General features: G+C 38.2%; 2 protein-coding genes across 3 annotated transcripts; both read left to right on the forward strand.

Annotated features, from left to right (window-relative positions):
* Window positions 1–352: 352 nt before the first annotated feature.
* Window positions 353–8,878, forward strand: LOC148853355 (E3 ubiquitin-protein ligase ORTHRUS 2-like). The gene is made up of 9 exons (XM_088982968.1): window positions 353–2,075; window positions 4,222–4,754; window positions 5,977–6,102; window positions 6,561–6,660; window positions 6,750–6,811; window positions 6,916–7,018; window positions 7,122–7,266; window positions 7,583–7,800; window positions 8,188–8,878. The coding sequence occupies exons 1-9, from the start codon at window positions 1,593–1,595 to the stop codon at window positions 8,689–8,691; spliced, it is 2,274 nt and encodes a 757-aa protein (XP_088839094.1). The 5' UTR covers window positions 353–1,592; the 3' UTR covers window positions 8,692–8,878.
* Window positions 8,879–10,196: 1,318 nt separating this feature from the next.
* LOC148853356 (mitochondrial import inner membrane translocase subunit PAM16 like 2-like) lies at window positions 10,197–17,269 on the forward strand. 2 transcript variants are annotated; one of them, XM_088982970.1, is made up of 5 exons: window positions 10,632–11,030; window positions 14,906–14,983; window positions 16,313–16,471; window positions 16,727–16,860; window positions 16,983–17,269. In XM_088982970.1, the coding sequence occupies exons 3-5, from the start codon at window positions 16,369–16,371 to the stop codon at window positions 17,097–17,099; spliced, it is 354 nt and encodes a 117-aa protein (XP_088839096.1). In that variant the 5' UTR covers window positions 10,632–11,030; window positions 14,906–14,983; window positions 16,313–16,368; the 3' UTR covers window positions 17,100–17,269. The 2 variants fall into 2 exon arrangements, with proteins under 2 accessions (XP_088839095.1, XP_088839096.1); XM_088982969.1 differs by having other exon boundaries at window positions 10,197–11,030; window positions 14,898–16,471.
* Window positions 17,270–26,050: the final 8,781 nt, after the last annotated feature.

The raw sequence follows: 26,050 nt of genomic DNA on the forward strand, positions 1-26,050 counted from the left end.
ATTATTTCATATATAAACAATTGTATACAATAAAGTTCATATGGAATATATATATATATATATATATATATATATTTATTTATTTATTTATTTTAAAATTTATTATACTATTTTATTAATTTTGTTTTATTATTTCATATATAAACAATTGTATACAATAAAGTTCATATGGAATAATTTTTTTGTCTATATTATTAATTTATTTTAACTTATTTTTTTAAATCCGACTAGACACAACCCGACATAGCATGGACACGCCTGGGCTGTGTTGGGTTTCCCTTTCCACTGAAGTGTGGTGCGCGCGGCCCGCAAAAATGAGCCCTACCGAGCGGATTTGCATGAAGTCTTGATGAGAAATCCTATCATGTACCAACACAACTAGAGGGTAGTGGTCTGTTTGATTGTCGAGAAAGGGATGGGATAAGAAGCATCTTTAAAGAATATTTGCTCTTCCATGTGTTTATTTTGAAGGAAAAGGATGGGATTGAAAAAAGGAGGAGGTGGGATGCAGGTTCCTGAAACTCGATATGTGGGGGTTACACCAAAATGGTGAGACCCCGTTGGGAAAAGAAAACAAAGGCCATTCGTGATAAAGTATTATCAAGAGCACCATCGTATCCAGTCATCTTCTTCCTCACACTATCTTACAGTCATCTCTCATTCACCATCTAAGGCGATTTCTTTCAAAGGCAAGCTCAGATCTGGCATCCCTATGCGATCTCCGTTCATTTTTTGTATCACTTTTTGTATACTTTTGTTAATGAGTTCCTCCTTTCATCTCACCGTCTTCTTTCGTTGAACGAGTTCCCTATCAAATCTGGTGTTTTTCTCAGCACTAGACGTTAAAATGAACTCATACAAGGGAAATCATCCAAGACTGGTGATGAGTTCCTTAGAGATACAACCTTGAACTTTTTGGTTGCTGGATGCAAGCAACCTCGAAAGCAATAATCCTGTAGCATTTCCCTTCTCAGCAATCCTGTAATATTTCTTAGCAATTAAACACTGAAAAACATATTTGACAGGACAATTGATCTCAGCAACCAGCAACCAAACACAGCTGATAGATTGAGAAAAAAATTCCCTATTCATTACATAATTTCTCATCTCATTCCATCCTTTATCAACAACCAAACGGACCATAAGGAAAAGTCAAGAGTTGAGATCTGCTGTAGTCTCGCTCGAAGCAGTGAACTGAAAAATGCACCAAAAAATAAAGAGAATAAGAGTAATTTAGGGATTTCGGAAGTTACAAGTTCTATGACCCTGCAGAAAAGATATGGTATGGCAAGATTTTTGACCAATCAAAACCCTTACATAAGAGGAAAACCTGTCTCGGTCTCCCGTCAGAAGAGGGAAAAATTTAAAAAGCGGTCGAAATATTTTTAAAACCCCGCCCTGGCCTCTCCACACTCCAAAGTCCAAACCACTCCACTCTGACTCTCCCTCTTCTTTATCTCTCCCTAGTCCTTGTATATGCACATTTTATCTTCGTCTAACCATTCGTTCCATCAAAAAGCTATACCCCATACGACAGCTCTCAATCGTCTTCCCCATTTACCAACTCCCCAATCTCTGTTTCACCCTCATCCATGGCGCAGGATAGTCAACTCCCTTGCGACGGGGATGGCGTTTGCATGCTGTGTAAGGAAAAGCCCCCAGAAGAAGAGACCCTTACCTGCAAGACGTGTGTCACTCCATGGCACGTCAGTTGCCTCTCTGTTCTTCCCGAATCCATGGCCTCTGTTATTCAATGGGAGTGCCCTGACTGTTCACCTTCTGTTGATGGCCTCCCTGCCGCGTCTGCTGGCAAATCTGTTGCTTCCTCTGTCCCTGCAAACTCTGGAGACCTCATCGCCGCGATTCGAGCGATCCAGGCCGATGCCTCACTTAGTGAGCACCAAAAAGCTAAGAAAAGGCAAGAGCTATTGAGCCGCGGTACTCGATCTCCGGACAACGAAGAGGCGGAATCTGAAGGGAAGGATAAGATGGTGGAAGGGAAGGATGTACTGGATCTCCTCGGTGGGAACATAAACTGCAGCTTCTGTATGCAACTGCCGGAACGCCCGGTTACGGTCAGTGTTTCTATCCCTCCTCTTTTCACCATCTCTTCTATGCCCGCGGCTCTGATTCAAAGATTCAATAGAGGTTAAGTCGTCTGGTTGAAATTGTTTCCATATATCTGCAGTGGTTCGCCTTTGAATACTTGATACTTCGAACCAGAGGTTGCAGGGAAAGGAGGTTCATTTCTAGATGAATGCTTTTTTTTTTTTTAATATTTTAGTTTAATACATAAATGAAAGACATAAACTGGTGTATCCTCTTTTCTTCGGGGCTCCGTTTGGACAGAAACAGACTTTTATTGGTGTATGTTCTCCCCATTCATATATCATACTTTGAATCATTATAGATTAATTGGATATGAGAGATTGAGTAGTTTTTGAGGAATTGAGTTCTGTAAGTTGTAAACTTCCAAATCTGTGTTGAGTTCGAGGTTTTTTGAACCCAATCTGGAGGGGAAGTTTGGAGAAAGTAGAACAGAGTCTTCTCTGTTTTCCGCTTTCTTGGATTTTTTCATTTTGGTCGAAGTCTTCGGTGCCCTTTTACTTTGGGAATATTAAGAGCATCATCTATTTCTTTTCCTCTGGGAAGTCCTTTTTTTCTCCTTCGGTTCTCTCTTTTCTGGTTACTCTCTCTGGGTTAGATGTTCTCTTCTATGAGAATTACCCTGTCGAAAGTTAATTGTGAGCAATATTGGCTCTATCCGATCGGCGGACTTGCCTGGATCTGTACTCAAATTTTAGGGTTTAAGGGTTCAGAGTTTAAGTTTTAGGGTCTTTGGGATTTAGGATTTAGATATATAAATCAAGAGGTGGTCGGACGCTAACTGAAACCCGTGAAGTTTGGTACTTGATAATGGGTAAACATCTTTTCAACGGTTTCGATTGACGAGGAAACACAATTAACTTGCCTATAATGGGGTTGAATATTTTTCGTTTCAATGCCTGTTTTTCTTAAACATTATATTCTCTCTATTTATTTATCCCTACGTGTAGTTAATTCCATTTCTTTGTTTATTTATGTTTATTACACTCGGTCCTGGTTCATATACTTCATACTGGCTTGTCTCCGTTATTGATTGTGAATTTGTGGTCGGCTAGATTGAGTGCGGATGATCGGACCCTATACGATTACACTCTTAACACTGGCATGGGCTAATGTGGTTTATTAATTATGATTGTTCCAGCTTCCTTGTATTTTTTTCCTTTACTGGTATTACGATTTACACTTTTTATAATAGAAAATTTTTGTTTCATTGAAATTCAGTTAATTTGCTCAATGAAAGAAAAAAAAACTGATGTAAATTTGTACCATCTTCCTCTATCCTGGGTACTTACCCTGGTTTTTGGTGCAAGGCATAAAAGTTAAATTTAAATATTTAACTTCAACTTATATCTTACTCTCTTCGGAAAATCTATCATCCCATAACCACGTGCTACAGAAAAATCTTTCACCAATCAAAACACCCTGTAAATTCATCACCCTAAGATTTTCTGATATCATATCTTTCCCTATCATACTTGAAACTTGCCCTCTATCATATAAAGCAGGAGTCACATCATCCAAAGAAATGTCCATTCTACCTCTATTTTCTTTTATATAAGCCAACAATACACCATTTTACTTCTCACAAACAAACAAGACAAGGCCAGAGATCTTAAACAATGGTAAACCAACATTTATACTCAATCTATTTGCACTCCGGTGCATTTATACTTGTGCAAATTTCTGTTTTTTTTCTTTTTTTTTTCTTTTTACATGCCCTATAAGCTAGTTCATAGGCTAATTCATTAGCATATATGTTCAGTCTATATTTGGATGTAAACATGTTTAAACAGTCTATAATTCTTTTAGTGCAAAAAGAAATGGTGGTTTGCCATTCCTTCATACGTGACATTGTCTTATTTATTTGTTCATGTAAACATGTTTAAACAGTTGTTGAATGAGGACCGAAATATACTATTCCTCGGCCTAGTCTTATTCTGTTTGTACATGTAAATATAATATTCCTCAACTATCTCTGCCAGAAAATAAGGTTTTTTGTTTTATTGAATAAATGCTAATAAACAACGAACTAATCAACTCTTGGAAAATTTGCACCTATTATACGAAAGTAAGAGATTGAACGCGCTCTGATGCAGATTTGTTTCCATATTCCAGACTCCTTGTGGGCACAATTTCTGCCTGAATTGCTTTCAGAAATGGACCGGGCAGGGGAAGCGTACGTGTGCAAAATGCCGTACCATTATACCTCCCAAGATGGCGAACCAACCGCGTATCAATTCTGCACTGGTTGTGGCCATTCGTATGGCCAAATTGTCCAAATCAATATCTACCGTGGGACCGCTGAAAGTGCATCATTTTATACACAACCAGAACCGCCCTGACAAAGCTTTCACCACGGAACGGGCAAAGAGGGCTGGAAAGGCCAATGCTTGCAGCGGCAAGATTTTTGTCACAGTCCCGCCCGACCATTTTGGATCCATTCCTGCAGAAAATGACCCCATAAGGAATCAGGGTGTATTGGTTGGGGAGTGTTGGGAGGACAGGATGGAGTGTAGGCAATGGGGCGTCCACCTTCCGCATGTTGCGGGAATTGCAGGGCAATCGGATTATGGTGCGCAGTCCGTGGCCCTTTCAGGCGGCTACGAAGACGATGAGGACCATGGAGAGTGGTTCCTGTACACTGGAAGGTTTGTTCTTGACTTAAAACTGAATTTGGATATGTTATTTTCTTAGTTCTAATTGGCATAGTTCTAGACTGCCAGGTTTTGATTTTTAGGCCCTGATCCCCCGTCTCAACCTCAGCAATTGATGACGATTGACAAAAAATCCAGTAGTTGCTTCTCCCTGAATGTTGAAGCCCGTGCCAATCGTATTCACAAAGTGCCGGCTGGACCCCTTTTCTTAGATTTATACTACTGGAAACTTCATTGCTTGGGATTATAGTTGTCAATGGACCGGTTTTGGGTTGGACCTGTCCAAATCAAAATCAATTTGAACGGATTGGACTGACGAATAAGGCAATTACATATCGAATTTGATCAGTCCAGACGTAATGAACCAAATTATTTATTGGATTGGGTTGGACCTGGACCATCTGTAATGCATTTATATCGGATTGGATCAGATTGAACTTGAATTGTTTTTCTTGTTGGTGTAATTGACACCCCTACTTGGGATTATAAAAGAAACCTGATTGGTGTAATTGAAATCACTAGACCATGTGATTTAGGGGGCATTCTATAACTTGAATTGTTTTTCTTGTTGTGGTTTCAAAAACAAATAAAAACTATTTGATTTGAAAACAGATTCTTTCTTAAAACACAAACACAAAAAACATGTTATTGGTTCTGTATGTGTTTTTTGTTTTCAAAATTGAAATAAAAACATGTTCTTGAATCTGTGTTTTAAAAACATGTTTTCATTATTTAATATTATATTTATAAATTATATAATGTCTATATTAAAGTTTTATTTTAGTTTTTAAAAATATTATTTTGTTGGTTCAAAAAACATGTATTTTGTTTTTGAAACAAAACCAATTTATTTTCTTTTGAAAACCAAAATTGTTCAAGAACATGCTTCTCTCTCTCTCTCCCTGCTGTGCTGATTCTAAAAACAAGTGAAAACAAAACATTCGTGTTGTAGAAGGCTCCCTTGTCAAAAAAGATTCATCTTTATTGAGGATCTCTACTTTGGATAGGTATTATGAAGGTGCAAGTTTTTCTTGATGCATTATGAATTTAACTAGCTTAGCTGCTTAGGTCTATTTAATATATTTGCTCGTTAGTTACGCTGCCTCTTTGACATTCATCTCTTTTAAAGTTTTTAATGCTCATTTATACTGTCATCCCTACCTTACTGATATTACTTGTATTTGTTGGTCTTCACCTTGATCGGTTTGCTACGTAGTGGTGGAAGAGATCTTAGTGGGAATAAGCGCACAAACAAGGAACAGTCGTTTGATCAGAAGTTTGAGAAAATGAATGAGGCGCTGCGAGTAAGTTGCAAGAAAGGCTATCCAGTTCGAGTTGTGAGGTAAGATTCATTTTGGTGAGGTCTTCCATGCTAAAAGATTAGACACTAGGAATTGGTTCACTATTTGATGGGCCAAAGCAAAATCCCTTGTCCGGAGGATGTCCTACGTGGTAGCGTTCCATCCAAAGATGGAACCAAATACGCTAGCAATAGCGTCCACATTGTGCTGCATGATTATTAATAATTTCTTTGGAATACAATACACTCAAGCTAATATGATTTTGATAGAAATGTAATTAGCATGTCAAGTAGCAATGGTAAATAGCCTTTTTCGACGATTATGCAATGATCAATAGCAATGTGGTTTTATATTTTTCATTAGCCTATGAAGTGATGCCCAAAACTCAGTTTCTTTGAGTCTGACCTTTACTTTTTAACCATACCAGGATAATACATTTTTTTCGTCAGCTTTGACACAGGGTCCAATACCACTTTTTTCTTTGCTTTATAATGAACAGGTCTCACAAGGAGAAACGTTCTTCCTATGCACCAGAAACTGGAGTGCGATATGATGGAATATACAGGATCGAGAAATGCTGGCGCAAAATTGGAATTCAAGTATGGCAGTTTCTTTTTCTTGACTACTCCAGTATCACTTACTCTTTGCTCGTAATGGACATGTTTTTTATGAGATTTTGCTGGATCAGGGCTTCAAGGTCTGCAGATATCTGTTTGTTCGATGTGATAATGAACCTGCACCTTGGACAAGGTTTGTGTTTGTTTTATCATTTCTTGTCCTCTAGAGGGAACTTGTCTTGTTCCCGAAGGGCTACTGCTTTGTATCCTATATTAACTGTGCAACCTCGGTTGCAGTGATGAGCATGGAGACCGTCCAAGAACTCTGCCTGTTATTAAGGAGCTAAAGAAGGCAACTGATATTACTGAAAGGAAGGAAAGCGCATCTTGGGATTATGATGTGAGCTTACTTGTCTGTTTTGTTATTACATGTATCATTTTCCACTTTTGTGCGCCTCCACCTACTCTCTATGTTACCAAATAGTTCTGTTTTTATTTTTCAGGAGGAAGAAGGGCGCTGGAAATGGAAAAAGTCTCCTCCAGCCAGCAGAAAAGCAGTTGAAACTGTAAATCAAGAGGACAGAAAGATGATAAGGAAGGCTATAAGACAAGCACAAACCTTGTCTGTGAGAGAAAAACTCTTGAAAGGTATGGTGTCTCTTTGATCTATCTGGACCCAGTTTCCTAATCATGGTACTTAAAAATAGTTTATTCATCTCTTATCCTGAGGGTTTGTTCTTCATGAGGGGTACATGTGAATATTTAATATTTATTCTTGATTTGTTATGGAGACTCTTGGTGGCTTGAACTTGTTCTGTTTGAATAGAAGCCTCTTTTTTGATCATTAAACATTGCCTAAAACAAAGAATTCTAGTATGGCCTGAATTTAAAATTGAGGCATTTCTGGAGCGGGATGCCGTCTTATGTTCATAACTGACAGTTTTTTGAATGGGTAATTGGGCAGAGTTCAGCTGCCTAATATGTCGGAAAGTCATGATCATGCCCCTTACGACTCCATGTGCTCATAACTTTTGTAAGCCTTGTCTGGAGAATGCATTTGCTGGTCAGACCTTTGTAAGAGAGAGGACATGTGAAGGTAGAAGAACATTACGTGCAAGAAAGAATGTCATGAAATGTCCATCGTGCCCTAATGACATTTCCGACTTCCTCCAAAATCCACAGGTGTGTAACTGAAAATCTCCTAATATATTTGCAACTTAGCAGTGCTTATTTAATTTGTAGTATTGCTGGATTCACTGTTCTCTGTATCACACTATGACTATAACTTTGAGTGCATTAGCTGTCCCAAAGTGGTAGATACTGGGTCTGGTTGCTTAGTTGATGGGGTGTGTATAGCTCATTTGGTTAGGGATGTGCTATTTATTTTCTTAAACTAAACGGGGGGAGTTGAGGTGTTATCATCAACATTATCATTTTTGTCTATCTGAATTTTATATTTTAAAGAAAATATTCCTGCCTCTCTTGCTGTCTCCCTTTCTTTCATGTGTTTTTCCTTCTACAGGTGCACCTTTTCTTTTGTTTTCTAATCTGGGATGTTTATTGCAACAGGTAAATAGAGAGTTGATGGATGTCATAGAATCCCTTAAACGTCAGACTGAAGAGACAGAAGAATGTGCTGAAAAATCAAGTGAAGAAATTGATGACATGGAAGAGAAACCTGATGCTCTAACAGATACTGAAGCCAGCACCGAGAAATTAGATATGATAAATGAAAGTGATGGTAAGGAAGTTGCTGATGGGGAGAAAAGCAAGATGTCCATAAATGAGAAGCAGGATGATCAGGAGAACTGTAAAATATCCAAAGATGAAATGCCCGATTCTGTAGAAGGGGATGCTGGTAAACCTAAAATGCCAGACTGTATTGAGCAGGATTTGCCAACCAGAAATGAGACCAGACCTAAACGGACTTGTAAGCGGAAGGCAACTGTTGAGACTTCTCATGCCGGTGCAAAGACCAGAAGCAGGAGCAAGAAAACCAAAGAGTCTATTGATGATGGAAATGTTTCACCATCAAGCCCTCTCCATGTTCAATCAGATGATGATTTTGAATGATTTATAGTCTATATTTTTTACCCAAAAAAATTCATTTATATTTCATCTTAAGAAAGTTTAAGAGCTTTCTTTTTCCATTTCTGGAGTTTATGCCATTATAGTTGGTGGATTTTTATTTAAACACTTGAGGAATTCTTGCCAATCAGGCATTCAATTTTTTAGCCTTAAATTTTGTATTATTTATTTACTTTTTGGATTCTTCATTTTGAATCTTTCCCATACCCGTGTAGGTTCAAAATATCCACATGGTGCATTTGATGGAGGATGCATTATATGACAGATATCTTTAAGGTATGGGCATGTGGCGTGGGTGAAACCATGTTTTAGCTTCTTCAAAGAAGTATGCCAAATTCGAGATATCTCAAGTGGGCACTGAGGTTTAGCCAATTGCATCTGCATCTGATCTGATTATCATGTGATGTTTGGTATGCTTTCCATTTATTTGAAAAATGTTTTTTTTTTTATATATCTTCAAAACCGATTAAGTGGTTGATAAACGTTTTTTTTTTTACTATTGTTTGATAGCCAAGTGGCATTAAGCATAATAGTAAATAAGCACCTTGGTATTAAGAGAGGTTAAAATGAAACTGTCTCCAATGGTTGATTTATGCATACACCAAGATAAACATTTATTTGATGAACAAGTTAACCAAATAATCATAAAAAACAGGTTTACCAAATAGCATTTTAGGGCAAATGCCTACATTGTGATGAATTAGCATTGTTTTTCAAATAAATGAAAGCCATACTAAACACCATCCGAATATTTTGATCCAAAATTGATTCTAATGTAGGGGTATTTAGTCAACTTGTAGATCTTGATATGTGGATTGTGGTGTCGATTGGATCCATCCTGTCCATCTTGACACACGGTGTCGATCGAATGCACTTTGACTATCTATCACCAACCACTACCAACCATTGCCACCTACTTCCAAATACTCTCAATCAATTCCAAGTCTCCAATTATAAAAAGGGGTTCCCACATTGAGGTAAGGACACATTATAACTTAAGCTCTAAGTATCATCTTTTGCTTAGTCTTACCCCTTAGAGCCCTCTTCTAACTTGATCATCGGAGCCTTCACTCCTGGGATAACTCCCAGGGCCTTTGGCATTTTCTTTGGACCCGTTGGCTTTGAATTTTGAAATTATGTTGTTGTCCTCGGCTCCATATTTGGTAGCGACAATTGGTGCCGTCTGTGGGAATATCTTCAAAACTTTTCTTTAAGAAAAAAAAAAAACTAATTTAATCAATTAGTGTCCTTGAAATAGTTGACAATCAAGACCTTACCCCTAACGTCTGGAATTTAGTCATGATTGACCAATTCGAGCTAGTCCTGAACATGTTGGACAACTTGGCCCAACAATTGGACAATATGGGGTGTCTGGCAAGAAGCCACCCACAAGGTGGCTACCCCATCAAAAGCCATGGACAATGTAATGGGCGATTCACTCGTATCCTGCTAAGCCAACACTTGGGTGGCCTGGAGAGAGCTGATCGTTTGGAGTCAGACAACAATAGTTGATGGGTCAGCAAGCCCTGTTCCAAGACCCTCAGCTCCCTAGTTGAGGGGCTGACCACGTGGGGTTCCACGTTGAGTACAAGAACCTTGGTCTTCGATATCATCATGCGGTGATTAGTTGGGACGACAATGGATGCTTGGGCCACTACAGTCCCCCTCTAAGATGTACTGGCGTTTGAGCACTCCGAGAATGGGGCTGACTTGTCTCACATGAGAGGGAACCAACACCAAGCCAAAGCGACGCTGATATATATCGACTAGTGCCTCAGAGATATCTATCCATTCACCGGTTGCCTTGCCTCATCCGGTTGAATGGAGGCGTTCATAGATATCGTCGTACTTGCAAATCTTTCGGGCACTCATGCTTAGGTGCCTTCATGTATAAGGCGTTCCAAGCCACGTTCAAGGGAGTTCGCGGACCTCTAAGATGTACTCTCCGCACTTCATTGCCTCTTGAAGATAGTTCGCGGACCTCAGAGCCTTCGAAAACGGTGTAAAAAACCGTCATGTTCTGATGTCGGTCAAGCAGACGCGCGGGAAAAGCCTTCTAACATATATGAATCTCTGTGTATCTTGTACTGGTTACTACTCATTTTCCTCGTACCGTCTGCTCCGATCTCCCTCAGCTCTCTCTATCGTCTGCTGGTTATTCCTCATTTCCTCCTACCGTCTACCCCGTGGCTCTTATAACCGAAATCTTGACTGGCGACGGCAAGGTTGTGCGCTGATCACCTGGAGCTTCATCTCGTGCATTCGAATCTGGTGTACATCCTGATTATCGTCACCAGGAGCTAACATAGGCGAATTTGATCAAGGTATGCTCTGTACTCGTTCTTTTAACGTTTCACGCCGTGATTTTCCTTCTGTTTTTCTCTTCTTCATTGGTTGTTATTTTGAATGTTTTTGATGTGGTTTAGTTAAGATTTGAGGAGGTTGTCGAAGTTGGTGATGAGGCACCTGTCGAACCAACTTCTACTAAAGACCTATACCCTCAAATTTCTAGTTTCTCATGCTGTGAGGACCTTTGTTTTTTTTTTTTTTTTAACTCTTCTCTTTTCTGAACTGCATGCTCTGTTTTTCTTTTCTTCTCCTTAAAATGCATCGATCTATAGTCATGTTATGGATCCTATCTGAGATTAATGACCAGCACCGATGATTGTGTCGTTTCTTCTTAATTATGCTCTCTCATATTGATCGAGTAGGGAATCCTTTAATAGAATGTTTAAGTAAATACTGAACCCCTGTATTCTTATGTGCGCTTATCTGCCGTTTTGTTACGGGTTCCATTTTATTTACTGTGAATAAATCTAGTGCTGTTGCAATATGTGCTATTCCGAGAGATAAATCCCCATACCAGCTCTGGTAAACCCCCTGATATCGACTTCGCTGCATATCTTTTTCATCCCTTTGCTGTATTAGATATCTTCCCTTTTCCTTTCTATCTTCAAATGATTGTAATAATTTAGTTTCTCATGGTATAAGTTAACCTTCCTCTGGGTTTAGCAGTTTTGGAAATGATTCAAGGATTTTTTGCCATTTCAATGAATGTTGATTGGAGCCTAAAGGTCTCGTAAATATCTTTTTCAATGTCCTCAGAATCTCTGTATTCTGATTTCTTCCTTTTCCATATTATTTGAGTTACTCCTGTTGTTAGGGCCAAATACCAGAAGGTCGCAATGCGTGTGTGCCTCTCACTACTGAATTCGGTTTTATTGAAATAAAAAGAAAAGAAAAAAAAGATCACTTTAGAGTAGGACCCATTATGGGACTGGTAGGAATTACATTGGGTGATGCTAGGAAGCACTTAACAATGATTCTCAGAATAAAGGTTTTTTTAGGTATAGACTGTCATCCCCGAATGAGTAGGTCTTAAAAGAAAAGGATGTAAGAAAAGTAAGGATGCTTGACCGTGAGGATAAACTAGTTCAGTGAGTCCAAAAAAAAAAAAAGAAAAAAAAGAAAAGAAAAGGAAGTAACAATTAAAAGCAACAATATAAAATAATAAATAAGTTTGGCAAAGGGTGAAATGGGAAGACTAGTCCATCAGACCCGGGTTCATCTAGGAAATAAAGGAGGGATAATAAGCTATTAAAAAATGAAAATAAAATAAAAAAATATAGTGAAATAAATATATAAATAACATAAAATATAAAAGTTAAAAAATTTTTGATAAAAAATAGTAATAATTTCAAAACTAAACTCAAATAGGATTCCATAAGAAAACAAAAAAAAAGGAGAAAATTCAAAAGATAAAAAAAGAAGAGAATGATAAAAATAATAAATAAAAAAATATATAAGAAGCTTTTTCTTTGTGTTGACTTATCCTTATCCTTTTCTTTCTTTACAGTTGTTCTGTTTGCTTAGTTGTGTTTGTTTATTTGTTTAGATTATCATGTGGGCCCTACCTATTGGACCCTGGAGAGGGGTGCCTAACCCCTTCCCTCTCCCATCCAAGTCTTATCGGTCTGGTTAGCTGGTGCCTCGGGCTTTGGAGTCATTAATAAATCAAAATGTTTTCTGACATAAATCCTGGAGGTCCCATCACCTCCATTTCCATAATTGATGGGTGGCGACTCCATTCACAGCCCAAGTAAGCCGTTTTTCTGATGCCCACAATAACAAAAAAAAAAAAGAAAAGAAAAGCGTAAATAGTGATTATGGACAAGATGAATTTGAGACAGTATACAGAGGAAATGACCAGAGCGGAATTTTCTGAATGCAGTAAGCCAATCCTCAAAAGCATGCTGACAGACTTTTAGCTTACATGAATTTTAGACTTATTAAATGCAAGAAGCATCATTATAGGATAAGAAAATTATGAGTGGATCAGGTTTGGGAGTTGGGACTCAAATTACTACTGCTCTTTACCTGATCCGGTTATTGATAATCAGGTTTTGTAGCATGAGCATAAAGGTGTTTGTCTACCATTCATGCTTACTTCAAATGATCTTAAAATGGATTTATTTGATTGACCAGTCACATCCATGGATCATGCTCTCATTGAACATGGAGCCAGGTCCCAACATATTGGATGTGTTGACAAAGTCAAATGGCTAGACTGACAAGGGCCTGTTATTTGTCTATTATTAGTGAGTCTAGGAAATTGGTACAAGTTGAAGGGCCTATAAAAGATGGGGTATGCCTAAAATGACATGGGTTGAAGTAGTGAGAAATGATTTGAGGGACCATAATTCAACAATGGGTATGACACTGAACTGTGCGGGATGGTGGAACATGATTCATGGAGTCCATATAATTGGGACAAGCCTTAGTTGAGTTGAGTTAGTCTAGGAAACTTGGAATGGTGGAACACAATTCATGTAGCCGACTCCATATAATTGGGACAAGGCTTGGTTGTGTTGAGTTAGTCTAGGAAAGTTAATTTGGGGATCTTTGAAGGTCTCTGTCTCAAGTTCATTATTGAGTAAGAATAAGGATAGAAAGTTAGTTTTTTAAGAGATTACAGCATTTCATTGGTTGATGTATCTTTATATTATTGAAGAGAATATATATGCTATATGCATGTAGACTAGGGTATTGCATAGATTTGTCTGGTTGATCAGTTGTTGAAGAAAAGAGAATATAGGAACATTTTTACTATATATTTCTATTATATGTTTGATCATTACTTTTCTTGAAGTTCACAAGTTCATGGATCCATGTGAAACTTAGCATTTAGATAGTTTGAAGAAGCTATTGTCAATTATCGCGTCTATCCTTTTAGCCGCACCACACCATCAGGCCAGATCCTCTTCTTATTGCATTCACATCTATAGATTTGTTGGTCTTATATTTGTTTCTTAGTCTAATGTTGATGATAGAGTTTGGAATATTTTAATCTTCTGGTGGTTGCCTTCTAATTCTTCCTCAAGGACACAGTGAATTGTCAGTCCAATCCCTTACCTTCCTGTTTAAGAAAATTTAGAAACCTTCGGTCTTTTCCAAAGTGAAAATGGTACTTGAGAAGGTAGTGCCAGGCCATTCATATTTTCCCTTGCACTCCTATTCTGACATTTTTGATCTATTTAACCTCCTTTGCTTCAGAAGATGGCCAGGTTGATTTTTGGCATTGATAGCAGTTTCATGGAGGCTATCTAGGTTTTCGTGTGTCCTTTAGTTGATTCTCAGTTGACATGTCAATGGATGTGCTATTTCAATGCTGTTATTTGGAGATTTGTTCATTAGGACAATGAACAATTGGTTCCTTAGCAAGCCCACCTCGACCAAAACAAATATGAAAAAATGATAGTTTATTTGTCTGTAATCAGAAGGACTCCACAATCTGAACCAACTAGTTGGATATAAAAAATCAGTCTACCATGTGGATCTTTTGCAATGATCATTCAATAGGGAATCACACATAATCAGATCATCAGAAAATATGAATATTGATTAGCTTCAATGTTTTAACATCCCTTCCATTAATATAATTTAATGGTCGTATACAATCTTATAATTTTCATTCGTTCATAATATGGCCATACATTTGCATTTTAGCAGAACTCAAAATAATGGCTGAGATTTTATTATGCAAGATAAAATTGAGTCTTTTTACTACATGATTGGTTGATATAAAACCTAGCATGATTTCTAGGTTGCACTCATTTTGTAGGTTTCTTTTCAGAATATGGTTCTTACATGTAATGTAATTCCAATTTTCCTCTTATTGTTTGCTATTCCAGTCTTGCAGATTTTTTCCTTCAGGAATCCTTCGCATACCAGATCCTGTTGTTTTATTAGCTACACCATTCCCTGAGGTTTGATTGTGGTATGGTTGCAGATGTTTTAATGTACTCATCTATACGATCTACTTCATGTTAGTTTTGGTTGTTTCTTTTTATGTGGTCTTATTTGTACCTTTTTCTGTTTATTGAAGTCATCTTTGGTCCTTAAGTTCTATTCTATTATCAGCTAGATTTTTTTGAGGCTCTGAATCATGGTATGTATAGTTCCATTCCATATTTCAATTAAAGTTTTTTATTTTCTACATCTCTGTATGTTAATTTGCTCTGGCATAATAGGTCTGCTAGTTGGATTGTTTAGGGAACTCTAAATGACCAAGAAATCTTCCACATGGGTATTTTCTATGTTAAAAAAATTAAGACTTTGAACCAGTATCGGTTGGGCAAACCACCGATACAGGGTGGGTTATAGGACAGAGAGACTAAACCATAGTCAATCCTGAGGCGCCCTACTTGATGGATTGTTTTGATCACACATCCTTCCACATGGCGCAGATAAGTAGGTTTTATAGGTAATCTTCCTACTTGGCCTGATTAGGAAGCCTTGTTCCTTAATGTTTCCCCCTAGTTTAATTGTTTTTCTATTTCAGGGCTTTGAGTTCTCCCTTGTAGTTACCTAAATGCCTTGGTAATTAGTTGGCAGTTTCCAAAAAAGTTTGTTTGCAAATTGCAGGTTGCTTCCCCTTGGTTCTGTTAATGTGTCAAACTTGGGGGATTTTTTGTATGGTTTCACTTTTCAAATAAAAAAACAACTGCCATTATCAGCAGATGTACATAAAAGAATCCTTAAAGACTGCTACTAGTTGAAATAAAAGAATCCTGACATCCCTTTGATCTTTAACAGGCCTTGTGTGAATAGTCCTCGTTGGAATGTGCATAAATCTATGCTTAAAAGCAAATCTATGAAAGCAAAAAGGGAACAAAACTGCTACAATTTCATAGTTTGGTGGAGCCATTAATTGCTTTACTGGACCAAAAGGCATGGATTGGAAAAGAATGGGTTCTTCTATGAATTGCTGATAGTAAACTGCAAAACCGTAACTTGACTAAGAGCCCGTTCAGATAAATAGTGACTAGAATGCCGTTTGGGAGAGCATGGCCTGATATGCGCTTGATAGTGGCTTTCTGGAATGTTGTTTCTACATGATTTTGACACATTTCAGTCACATGGAAAATGGATTTACATTCATCTTCCATCTTTTAAAATAATCAAAAGGATTATTAATATGAAAAAATGCATGGGTGTGGGGCTGATGTGGCCAATGACACCATACATGTGTGCGATCTAGTGAGTCAGCCATTTTCTCCTTCTAACTCTGTTGTTTTGCAAAATTTGTTTAACCAATCTGAAAAAGGACTGTCTTCTTCTGCAAAAGATTCATCGTCCATCAAATAATATGTGATAGTTCTCATGTTGCTGGTGCTGGCTGCAAAGATTCTTTCAAACTTGATTGTGACAGGGTCTGCAATATTGGCAAGGGCTGCTGTGCAAGCTTACCGCCAAGCACTTGCAAGTAAGTTCACTGTCTTTTAATAATATCACAAAGATTACATCAATTTGCTTCTTTTCCAAGTAAAGATGTTTCAACGATCATTGGATAACTTACTGGTCTTTTCTGCTTTTCTAATTCCATGGTCGTAATGGTACTAACAAATTTCTCAAACTGAAACTACTAGAGCCCATATTCTTCCGATGACATTTTTATTTCATCTGCCCTCTTTCAGTCCTTTCAAAATCCAACTTGACCTTTTGATTTGACCGGTTCCAGATGCCTCAAAATCTGGCGTCACGCAAGGGATGGCACAGACTACCGTTCGTAGGGCTAGCAAAATCATGACTGAAGCAGAGGCCCAACAGATTCTAGGGGTCACCGAGGGGTCGTCATGGGAAGAGATTTTGCGGGTTTGTATCTCATCCCATTTTGCTTTTTTTTTTTTTTTTGTTTTTAATTAACCTTTGCTGCTTGACAATTGAACTGGTATTTCTTACAAGTTGGGACCAAAAATCTGCACGTACGAATGCAGAAGTACGAAACTATGTTTGAGCAAAATGCCAAGAATGGGAGCTTTTACTTACAATTGAAGGTCCAGAGAGCTAAGGAATGTCTGGTAGTATTGTACCAAAGCAAAGCCCAGGGATGAACAAATTGATAACATGGCAAAGCATAGGCTGCGTTTTTGTCTTGTCTTCATCTAATTCTTATTCTTTCCACGATGTACACCCAGGTGGGCTTTGTAAATTTCATTTGTTTTGTTGACAACAGGGCATTAAAGTTTCTTTAAAATGTGAGAGAGAGTAGTAGTTTCGCCAAGATGAGCTGTTTGTGATTCATGAATCTCAGATAGCTTCAGACGTCGTGGTGGATCTTTACGTGAAAGTATTCTCGTGCTGTGCTAAAAATAGGGACTCTAGTCTTTGGGCCCGTTTGGTTCATAGTTGGAATCGAAATTGGAATTGGCCGTAATCTGTTTGGTTACAGGAATTGGAATCAGTTTGGTTCATGGTTGGAATTGAAATGATCTATTTTCATAATCTGTTTGGTTCAGACATGAATTTGAATCAATTGATTCTGATTCAGACCTCTATTCCCATGAACCAAACGGGCCGTTAACACTTAATAGTTGTCTGATAACCCTGAACCATTTGGAATTGGAAGGGTAATTGTCTATAAGCCTAGTGCGTGGGAATGTGACACATTTGAGATTATTATGCCGGAAGTGGGGAAAAGAAATGAATAGGCCACGGGATGGGTTCTTTGTCAACTTGCGGTCCATGAAATAGTAGTTGGCTTGAAAAGCCCACACCTGTTTGAGCCCTTGAACCTTACCTACCCAAATGAGGCCCATTATAATTTTTGTGGGTTTGGAATGGTCCGAACCCACAATGATTGTTGCCTACGGATGACTGTGTTGTAGTCTAGGTGGTTAATGACATTTCTCCTATTTGGAAAAGCCCATCCGGATATGCTGGTTATCCATTATTCATTGCTGGTTTTGCAATTTCGAGTGTGTACACAGCCTAAATACATGATCGGTAACCAGCAGATAGATCTTGACACCGGAAAAGCAGGTTCTGGATGTGGCTCCGAACCCTGGGCTGGCCAGTGAGGAGAGGGTCCTCTACACTACTGGTCCAATGGTTTCACGCCAACTTATTAGAGTTATAGTGGTCTTATGGTATTGCGTTTTTTGGTATTGGTGGTTATTTCTTTACCCACCAACAATTGAATGATTTGGCACAATATCATTGGACCAGTAGAGGATTTGGAGCATCTCGATATTGTACAAGCCAGAAAAACTTTGGCTGTTGAGGGCCCACAGCCTATGCTGTTGAGAGCGTTTTTGGGAATGTCTTGTTACCATAAGAGTGAGTAAATTAATAATTGCCCTCTAATTTATTTTGAACAAAATCAAAGATATGGGTGTGAATAGGTGAATATGCCCAGCCTAAAAACTCTCTCCAACTGTGTAGGCTGTTGGCCCCCAACAGCCAAAGTTATCCTGTACAAGTCAGAGGATCCGGATCTGGTGTGAAACATTTCCCCATGAATGACAATATGGCCTGACGTGCTTATTTGTGTACGAGTCAGAGAATCCGGATCTGATGTGTAGCTGGTGTGAGGAGCAAATCAGGTCTCCAAGCAGATGGCCTGACGTTCTTCCTTGTTCTGTTAATGCAAGCAGCCGCCGACTAGAAAACTTGTGGCAAATGGTTAATGGGCATTTAGGGCCAAAGCCCATTGTGATTTGCGACCCCAATAAAGAAGCCTTAGCCCATGCATGTAAAAAAAAAAAAAAAAAACAAGTATACATGCAATGCAATCATGATTGTTTTGCACATAAGCATGCATAGCGTATACATTTCACTGTGCATAGCCTTAGCCCATGCATGCATAGCGTATACATTGGCACCCCACATGCACATTTCACTGTGCATCGGGAACATCTCTAGTACTTATCACAATTCTATTCTTATATGGGCAATTACTGTCATGTCAACCCTTTGGCTTCAACAAAAGCATTATACATCTCTCTTTTTATGTAGGCCTTTTTAGAGTTTAGTCTACCTCAGAATTTATTTATTAATTCTTCAAATGTATGTATCCCCACCCCCATTAAACCAATGTTTTAAAAAATGACCAGGAAACAGAATCTTTCTGAGCACTGGTTTCCGGGTCAATGGTCCGATCATCTGGTTTGAATGAATAGTCCATTCTGACATTAAAATAATAAAAAATAAAAAATGGCCAAAACCCGTTGAACAGATCGACAGATTGATAGTTCGACCGCCTGGATTAACGGTTTATTGACTTTTTCAACGATTTTTGACCAAATTCCAGGTTTAAAGTAAAACGGAACCAATTGCATGAACTGTTCCTAGGCCGAACGGTCCAACCGTCCGGATCAACGGCAGTTAGAAAACATTACCATAAACAACATCCCTTAAATTGGGAATCTTTCCCCTTTCACGCTGACCCGAACTGTATGATCGCATTATGAATTTTGGGATGGACCGAACTCAAATTATCCCTTTTTATAATTCTCAGCCAAGCTAAAAACATATAAGAAAAACAAAACAGGATGGTTCCTTTTTTTTGAATCAACCACTTGTTGCATGAGAAAATTTCCAACGCTAGGTACGGAGTAGGGTAGGATAATTAGTGCGGAAAGTTTCTGATTCAACATCTCTTACATGATTGCATTTTCTTATCGCATGGTTACTATGATAAGCACTTTAGACTGATAACACTTCATTTCACTTGGTCTTTTGTCTTCCCGGTGTAAAGCACTTAGAAAAGAAGAAAGCTCTTCCGCCTCCATCTCCATTTGTGCGTTTCTTTCTTTCTTTGCTGGAATCTCTATTCAGCCACCGCAGCCCTTTTCTTTCTTTTCTAGAGTCTCATTCCTATCTGTTCTTCTTATAAAGAACCATCGGAATGTCTGCTACTGGTAGCTTCAGTTTTTCTTTGTTCACATGCAAATGCCCAAATACCAGTATACCATGGCAATCTATGATGGGTTACCGTGTAGCCCTAAATTTAGGACTCAACATCTTAACACTAATAACGTCAAGTCACATGTGAGTGTGCGAAAGAGAGATGGTGGGTTTTGTAAGTAGGGGTGTACATTGGACGGGATTTGGTCCGGTCTGATCCAATCTAAAACATTTTGGACCAGTCCAATTCAATGTATATACTGCTCAATCTGTTCAAATTGGTTTTAACCCAAATTTGGTCTATGGACACCTGTATTCTTATCTTCTTTTACCAATGGACTGGATATTGATTGGATCCAACACAATTCAATATAAATTCATTGGAGACGGACCATGTCCAATCCAATCGAATCTGATAAATACATGGATTATTAAATTTGAACTATTCCAATTTAATATCTTATTGATCTGTCCAATCCGTCCAAATTGATTTTAAATTGAAAGAGGTAAAACTGAAAAATGGACCCTCTGACACCACTAATTGTAAGTAATATAAGAAAAGAGTATGAAAATTTATTAATGGGGAAAAATAATCATGTTATAAAGTTGTTCACATCAATAACATAGCAAATCCTTAGGGGAATCAAAAACAGAAAGCATGTTGTTGATGAAGTGAACGTTGGAATTTAGAACTTTACTTAAACAATTGATGGACAATGATACTTGAATGGATACAATCAACCAGAAGCAAAATTTTATTAAATGCTCAGCTTTAGTTATAATAAAAAACATATATTTTTATATTAAAAAAATGGTTTACATGGTAATGTCAAGTAACCTAGTGAGTAGTGACACCTTAATTATTAGGCAAGTTAGATAAAGAAAAATAAAGAAAACATGATTTAAATGAATGATTGATGGTGCTGCCTCAGGTTTATCATAAAGGCAAAGTTAGTGAGGATAATAATAAACAGCTCGGCTCAGGTTTTTTTTTTTTTTTTTTTGAGGGCCAGGGGTCCCTACTTTACGTGGACAACCGAGGCTGGAGCTGTAAATGGATCGGACCTGATTCGGGACAGGATGTATCACAATACCAGTGATATGAAAGATGTATAACCAGGACAATTGGATTTGACCCAATTAAACTTACTTATACTTGATATTTATAATTATCTATGACAATAAATGTATAATTTTATTTTTGATAACCTACTCTTAATTCTTAAACTGTTTATATTAATATGTTGGTAAAATATTACAAAAATTACAAGAAACCTGTATATATTTAACAATATATAGGTGGCCCGTGACTAAACTGATTGAGAACGGAAAAAATCAGTCCAGAGCCAATTCTTAGTCAGGAGAAAATCACATAACCAGAGATTTCAAAATCGGTTTGATCAATTCGGTTCTATCGGATAGATCCGACCCATTGACAGCACTGAGCCAATCCAGGAGGTTACTGGTTTGATGTTTCATCTCATCTACTGGGCCCGATCCTGGGTATCCAGGTCCGTGCCACGTTGGTGTTAATAAATGGAGCCGCACTTTGATTGCCGTGGAAGTGGAAATCTGTAAATATATATATAAATATAGATCACTTCAGAGCCGCAAAGTTTGACGTGTAGCCGAAGCAGCATACGGAATAAAGAATGGGGATGGGAAGTGAGAAGTCTGGGGTTGGATGGGTCCCACAGACTGCAGCAATCATGTCCTTCCATCCCACGCTTGCATGCACAAAAGGAGGATGGTGGGGTAGCAATGGCATCTCACGCTGATGCCACGTCTTTGTCACGCCCACCCTCTGTCTACGTGGCGCCCTCTGAAAAGCCAGGAAGCTTCCTAACTTCTGTCGGCTACCCCATTATTCCCTTTCTCTGCTCTCCTCAGTACTCCCCCCTCCCAACCCTGAATTGAAGCCCTACTCTTCTTTCTTTTCTTCTTCTCCTCCTCTTCCGAAATCCAGACGGATTCCCCGACATCAATCAAGTTGGGCATTAGACTTCTGGGCTGAGCTGAGCTGGGCTGGCCCAGTTTATCAAAAGTTCTCTCTCTCTCTGCATAAGTTCATGTTTTGCGGCATGTGGAAAAGCAGGTTAATTGAATGGGTGGGACTCACGTCATTCTGATCGTCTTTTAGTCTGCCAATTCGTGGACCGAGTGATCCATCTCTGAGATCTCATGTGTTGCTGGATTTGTTGATTTGATGGTGTTACTTGTCGTTACATATATATTTGTCCCGCCTATTCACTCAAATGATTCAACCCAGCTTTTTATTCCTTTGTATTACTTTAAGGTCCGTGTCTAAATGGAAAATAAAATTCTTGAAATTAAAATCAGATAGAATGGGATTACATTCTCAAGAAAGGAGAGGCAATGGCCATTCTCTCAAATGGGGGAATACCATTCTACCAGATAGGGATGGTAACTTTCACCATTCCTAATGGATACTTAACTTTTCCGACCCCATTGGGTCCAGGATGGAAATTTGCTTTGGTGGGTGGAGACAGAGATGGGGATTAATAGGGATCCCCAATTGGGATTTGGGATGGAGAATGAGGTCCCTGCCCCATTTCAACCCTGATTATATATATATATATTATATTAAATATTATGCATATGATATTACTTATATTATATGTTTAACATATCATTTATATTTTAAAAATTTTATTTATTTTAAGTAAAATTATTTTTCAAAAAATATTATTAACTAAAAATTTTGAGGATTCGGGTCTCCATCGAGGATTGGGGATGGAGGACAATTTTTATCCCTAACGGGGATCGGGGTCGGGGATTTATTCCAAAATTGGGGTTGGAAATGAAAAATATGATCCCCGCCCAGTTGCCACTCCTACTACCAGAACTGAAAATGGGATTCTAATTCCACCCAACCAAACAGTTGGAATCTGAATGACCCATTTTAATTCTGAGTCTTGACCTTTATTCCTGAGAACCAAACAGACCCTTGAAGGTTTCGGGGGACCAGCTTATATATGACTTTGCCTTATAATAACGCTCTCATTGAGTAATTTCATGATGATCAACACAATCACAATTGTAGTGTGTTCAGTCGTGATTCAGCGGATCTCAGTTCTAAGACGGATCCTTCCTGCAACTTGAAAAAGAACTCAATCTGGTAGGCCCTACAAAAGGTTTATAAGTTTCTTAGCAGTGGCTTACAACCACCTCTGGATGGATCTGATGGGCCCATCCAAATTCAAATCTCATATTGCAGAGATACACCTTGTTGTTATTAAAAGAAAAAAAAAAAAAAAAGAAGAAAAGAAAAAGAAACGGGGGAAGAAGCTGTAAGAACAATAGATAGTCTTTATGAACCCCTGGGCCTGGGCCTGGACCTGGACCTGGCCCCGGCAAATTATCTTTTAATAAAGTTTTCCATGAAAAGAAGATTTTGTTCTTGTTACACTGTTTTTATACAAACCCACAATATCTTAGTCGTTTTCATATGAAGATCGTACGGAGATTTATTTTTCATGGATCCAACAGCACGCTTGATCATTCATATGCTCCCACTGCATTATATTAGAAGGCTTTCGACTAGATTTCCTGTACTTTCTCTTTTGATAAAGATAAATTAGTAAAGCATGTTGTGTATTCAATAAAAGAACATTGATTTTATTTACTTTTAAGAATTCTTTGATTGGATTATCTCCTTTTTCTTTTAGTCATGTGACCACACCATATTTGTTAAAATTCTTGGATTTTAGACAAAATTTAATTATCATCTTATCTTTTAGGAATGGGGATTCGTGCGATTAAAGTGCAAATTGTTAAAAAGGAAAAAGAATTAGATTCAGTAGAGCATATGATAGATATATAAAAGTCTTGTTAAAGAAAATTTAGAATGGTCTATTCTCATACTCTATTTGGTTGAGACAGAATTTGAAATAAAAATTGGAATAAATTGAAATGAGACTTCATTCCCAAAGAAAGGGGAAGGAATGACTATTCTTTCAATGGGGGAATGCCACTTCATCAAGAATAATAGGAATATGATAATTCCGCTCAACTAAAAAGTTGAAATTGAAATAACCCATTCCCGTTCTGATTACAAACTCTATTTTCACGAATCAAATAGGCCTTTAAATATTTTATATGTTAAAAGACTAAACAATAAACCATTCAGTTCAGCCATTTCAGCCATTATCAAAGGGGAATGGTTAATTTAGATCAGAACTACTTTCTCGTCTTGATCTGGGTTACTAATTGCCTTTTGTTTAATTTCTCCAAATTAGAAAAAGATATTTTCCCGAATTAAATTAAAAATATTATTATATTTAATTTTTGAAAAAATGCATATAAAGAGATAATAGTTTTTATTTTTTATTTTGTTGATATGACATATTTAAAAAATAAAAACAGAAAAGTAGAGACGTTCTTACTGAAGAACGTCCCTTGAAATTTTCAAAAGAGATACTTTTAATTTGGGGCCAACACTAAATTTAATGTGTATGTGTGTTAAGGTATCTGAACAGGGCCCCAACTTTCTACCTTTTATCTGTTGACACAATCGACCCATCCTCCTTGGTATGTCAATTCTGTTCTGTCGTTTCAGATTGCAGAAGGCTCTTGCAATTTAATATCGTATTCTCAGTGAAGCATGCCAACAGGTTACAATAAAGTTGCACATACTTCAGTCAATTACAGATGTATGGCTGGTCCCATGGACCCCCACTCTCAGTCGTCTCAGCTGCATACGTAATGAACCAATATTGCCTGCAGCTGCAGACGATAACGCAGTTAATAAGTCACTTTACCCATTGATGAATGATGAATGAACGAAGGTAGTGACACACTGACAGTTTGGTCTAAGCCCTTTTAAAGAAAAAAGTTTGATTTTCATTAATTATTATTATTATTATTATTATTATTATTATTATTATTATTATTATTATTATTATTCTGGAACCTTCTACACTCTTATCAGGCATGCACTGAGCAGGGATACAGGGATACAGGATACTGTTACATCAGCATGTGTGAAGAAAACGTTTAAATCGTCCCATGTCGGGTTTCTCTTCATTCAAATTCAGCTACACAACTCCTTAACTTTCTTGAACGTACGTGTCCCAAGGGGAGAGAGAGAGAGAGTTTTCCTGTTTTGCTGAAGGGTCGCACAGCAAATACTCTAGGTTTCGGTGGGACTGGGGGATGGGAGTGTTGCTCGTTGTGGTCGCCAACTTGCATGGCAGAACCACAAATTTGTCATCCACGTACATGACAGAGTGTTTGTGCTTGTTCATCGACTCGCGAGTCGCGACTCACTTCCTATTATCGTATCATGAGCGAAATACATATGGAGTTTGAAGTGTAGACAAACCGTAAATACCCTAATAGCTAGACAACTGTAGATGTTACAGAAGTCACACACGCACAGCAGAAGGACCACACGGCGCGACCACTTGTCTGATAAGACAAACATTAATGTTTGGACGATCCACAAACAGAGAGGGAGAAGAATACGAGCAAATGACATGACCAGAGCAGAAAGCTCCGAGAGCCGCAGCTCCGCCTGCCGTCAAGTATAATTCCCTGACCATCAGCTAGCGCCTCCTAGGCTCCAGCATCTTCCAACTCATAAAGCACACTTGGAAATTAGAATTTAGACGACAGGGTCGTCGTCGTCGTCGTCCCAATTCGGTCATGTTGATCAGCTGGTCATGCGGATCGACCGACCTTTCTTTAATTTTTTTTTTACTTACAGCCCCACCGAAGCTTCTGCGTATATGAGGCAACTCATCTCATCTCAACCAACTCCTAGTTGGATTCAACCTATGATCCGGATCAGGAATTCGGGTACCCGCCTCCTATATCTATATATGCTAATCGTTCCTATATAATTATTACTATACCAAGCCCAGAACGTGTGTGGTTGTACTAGAGACTAATTAAAGATCTAGTTTCATTCCAAACCCTTGTCATCAAGTCAAGCTCAGGGTCAGGGGGAGCCTTGCATTGTTTTCAAGCAACGGTTGCAAATAGAAGGTTTGGCAGAGATTGATCATGGCTCTTTAGACTTTGCAGGGGTCTCTTTTCTCTTTATTTCCGACTCCTTTCTTTCTTTTATTTTTAGGTGGCGTTGGCAGCAGCAGAAGAAGCACGTCCCCCCTCCCCCCACCGTTCATCTTGTCAG

Source organism: Nelumbo lutea, chromosome 4, assembly GCF_056320005.1.
Source record: "Nelumbo lutea isolate HS-2025 chromosome 4, American lotus-T2T, whole genome shotgun sequence".
In the NCBI taxonomy this organism is placed as follows: domain Eukaryota; kingdom Viridiplantae; phylum Streptophyta; class Magnoliopsida; order Proteales; family Nelumbonaceae; genus Nelumbo; species Nelumbo lutea.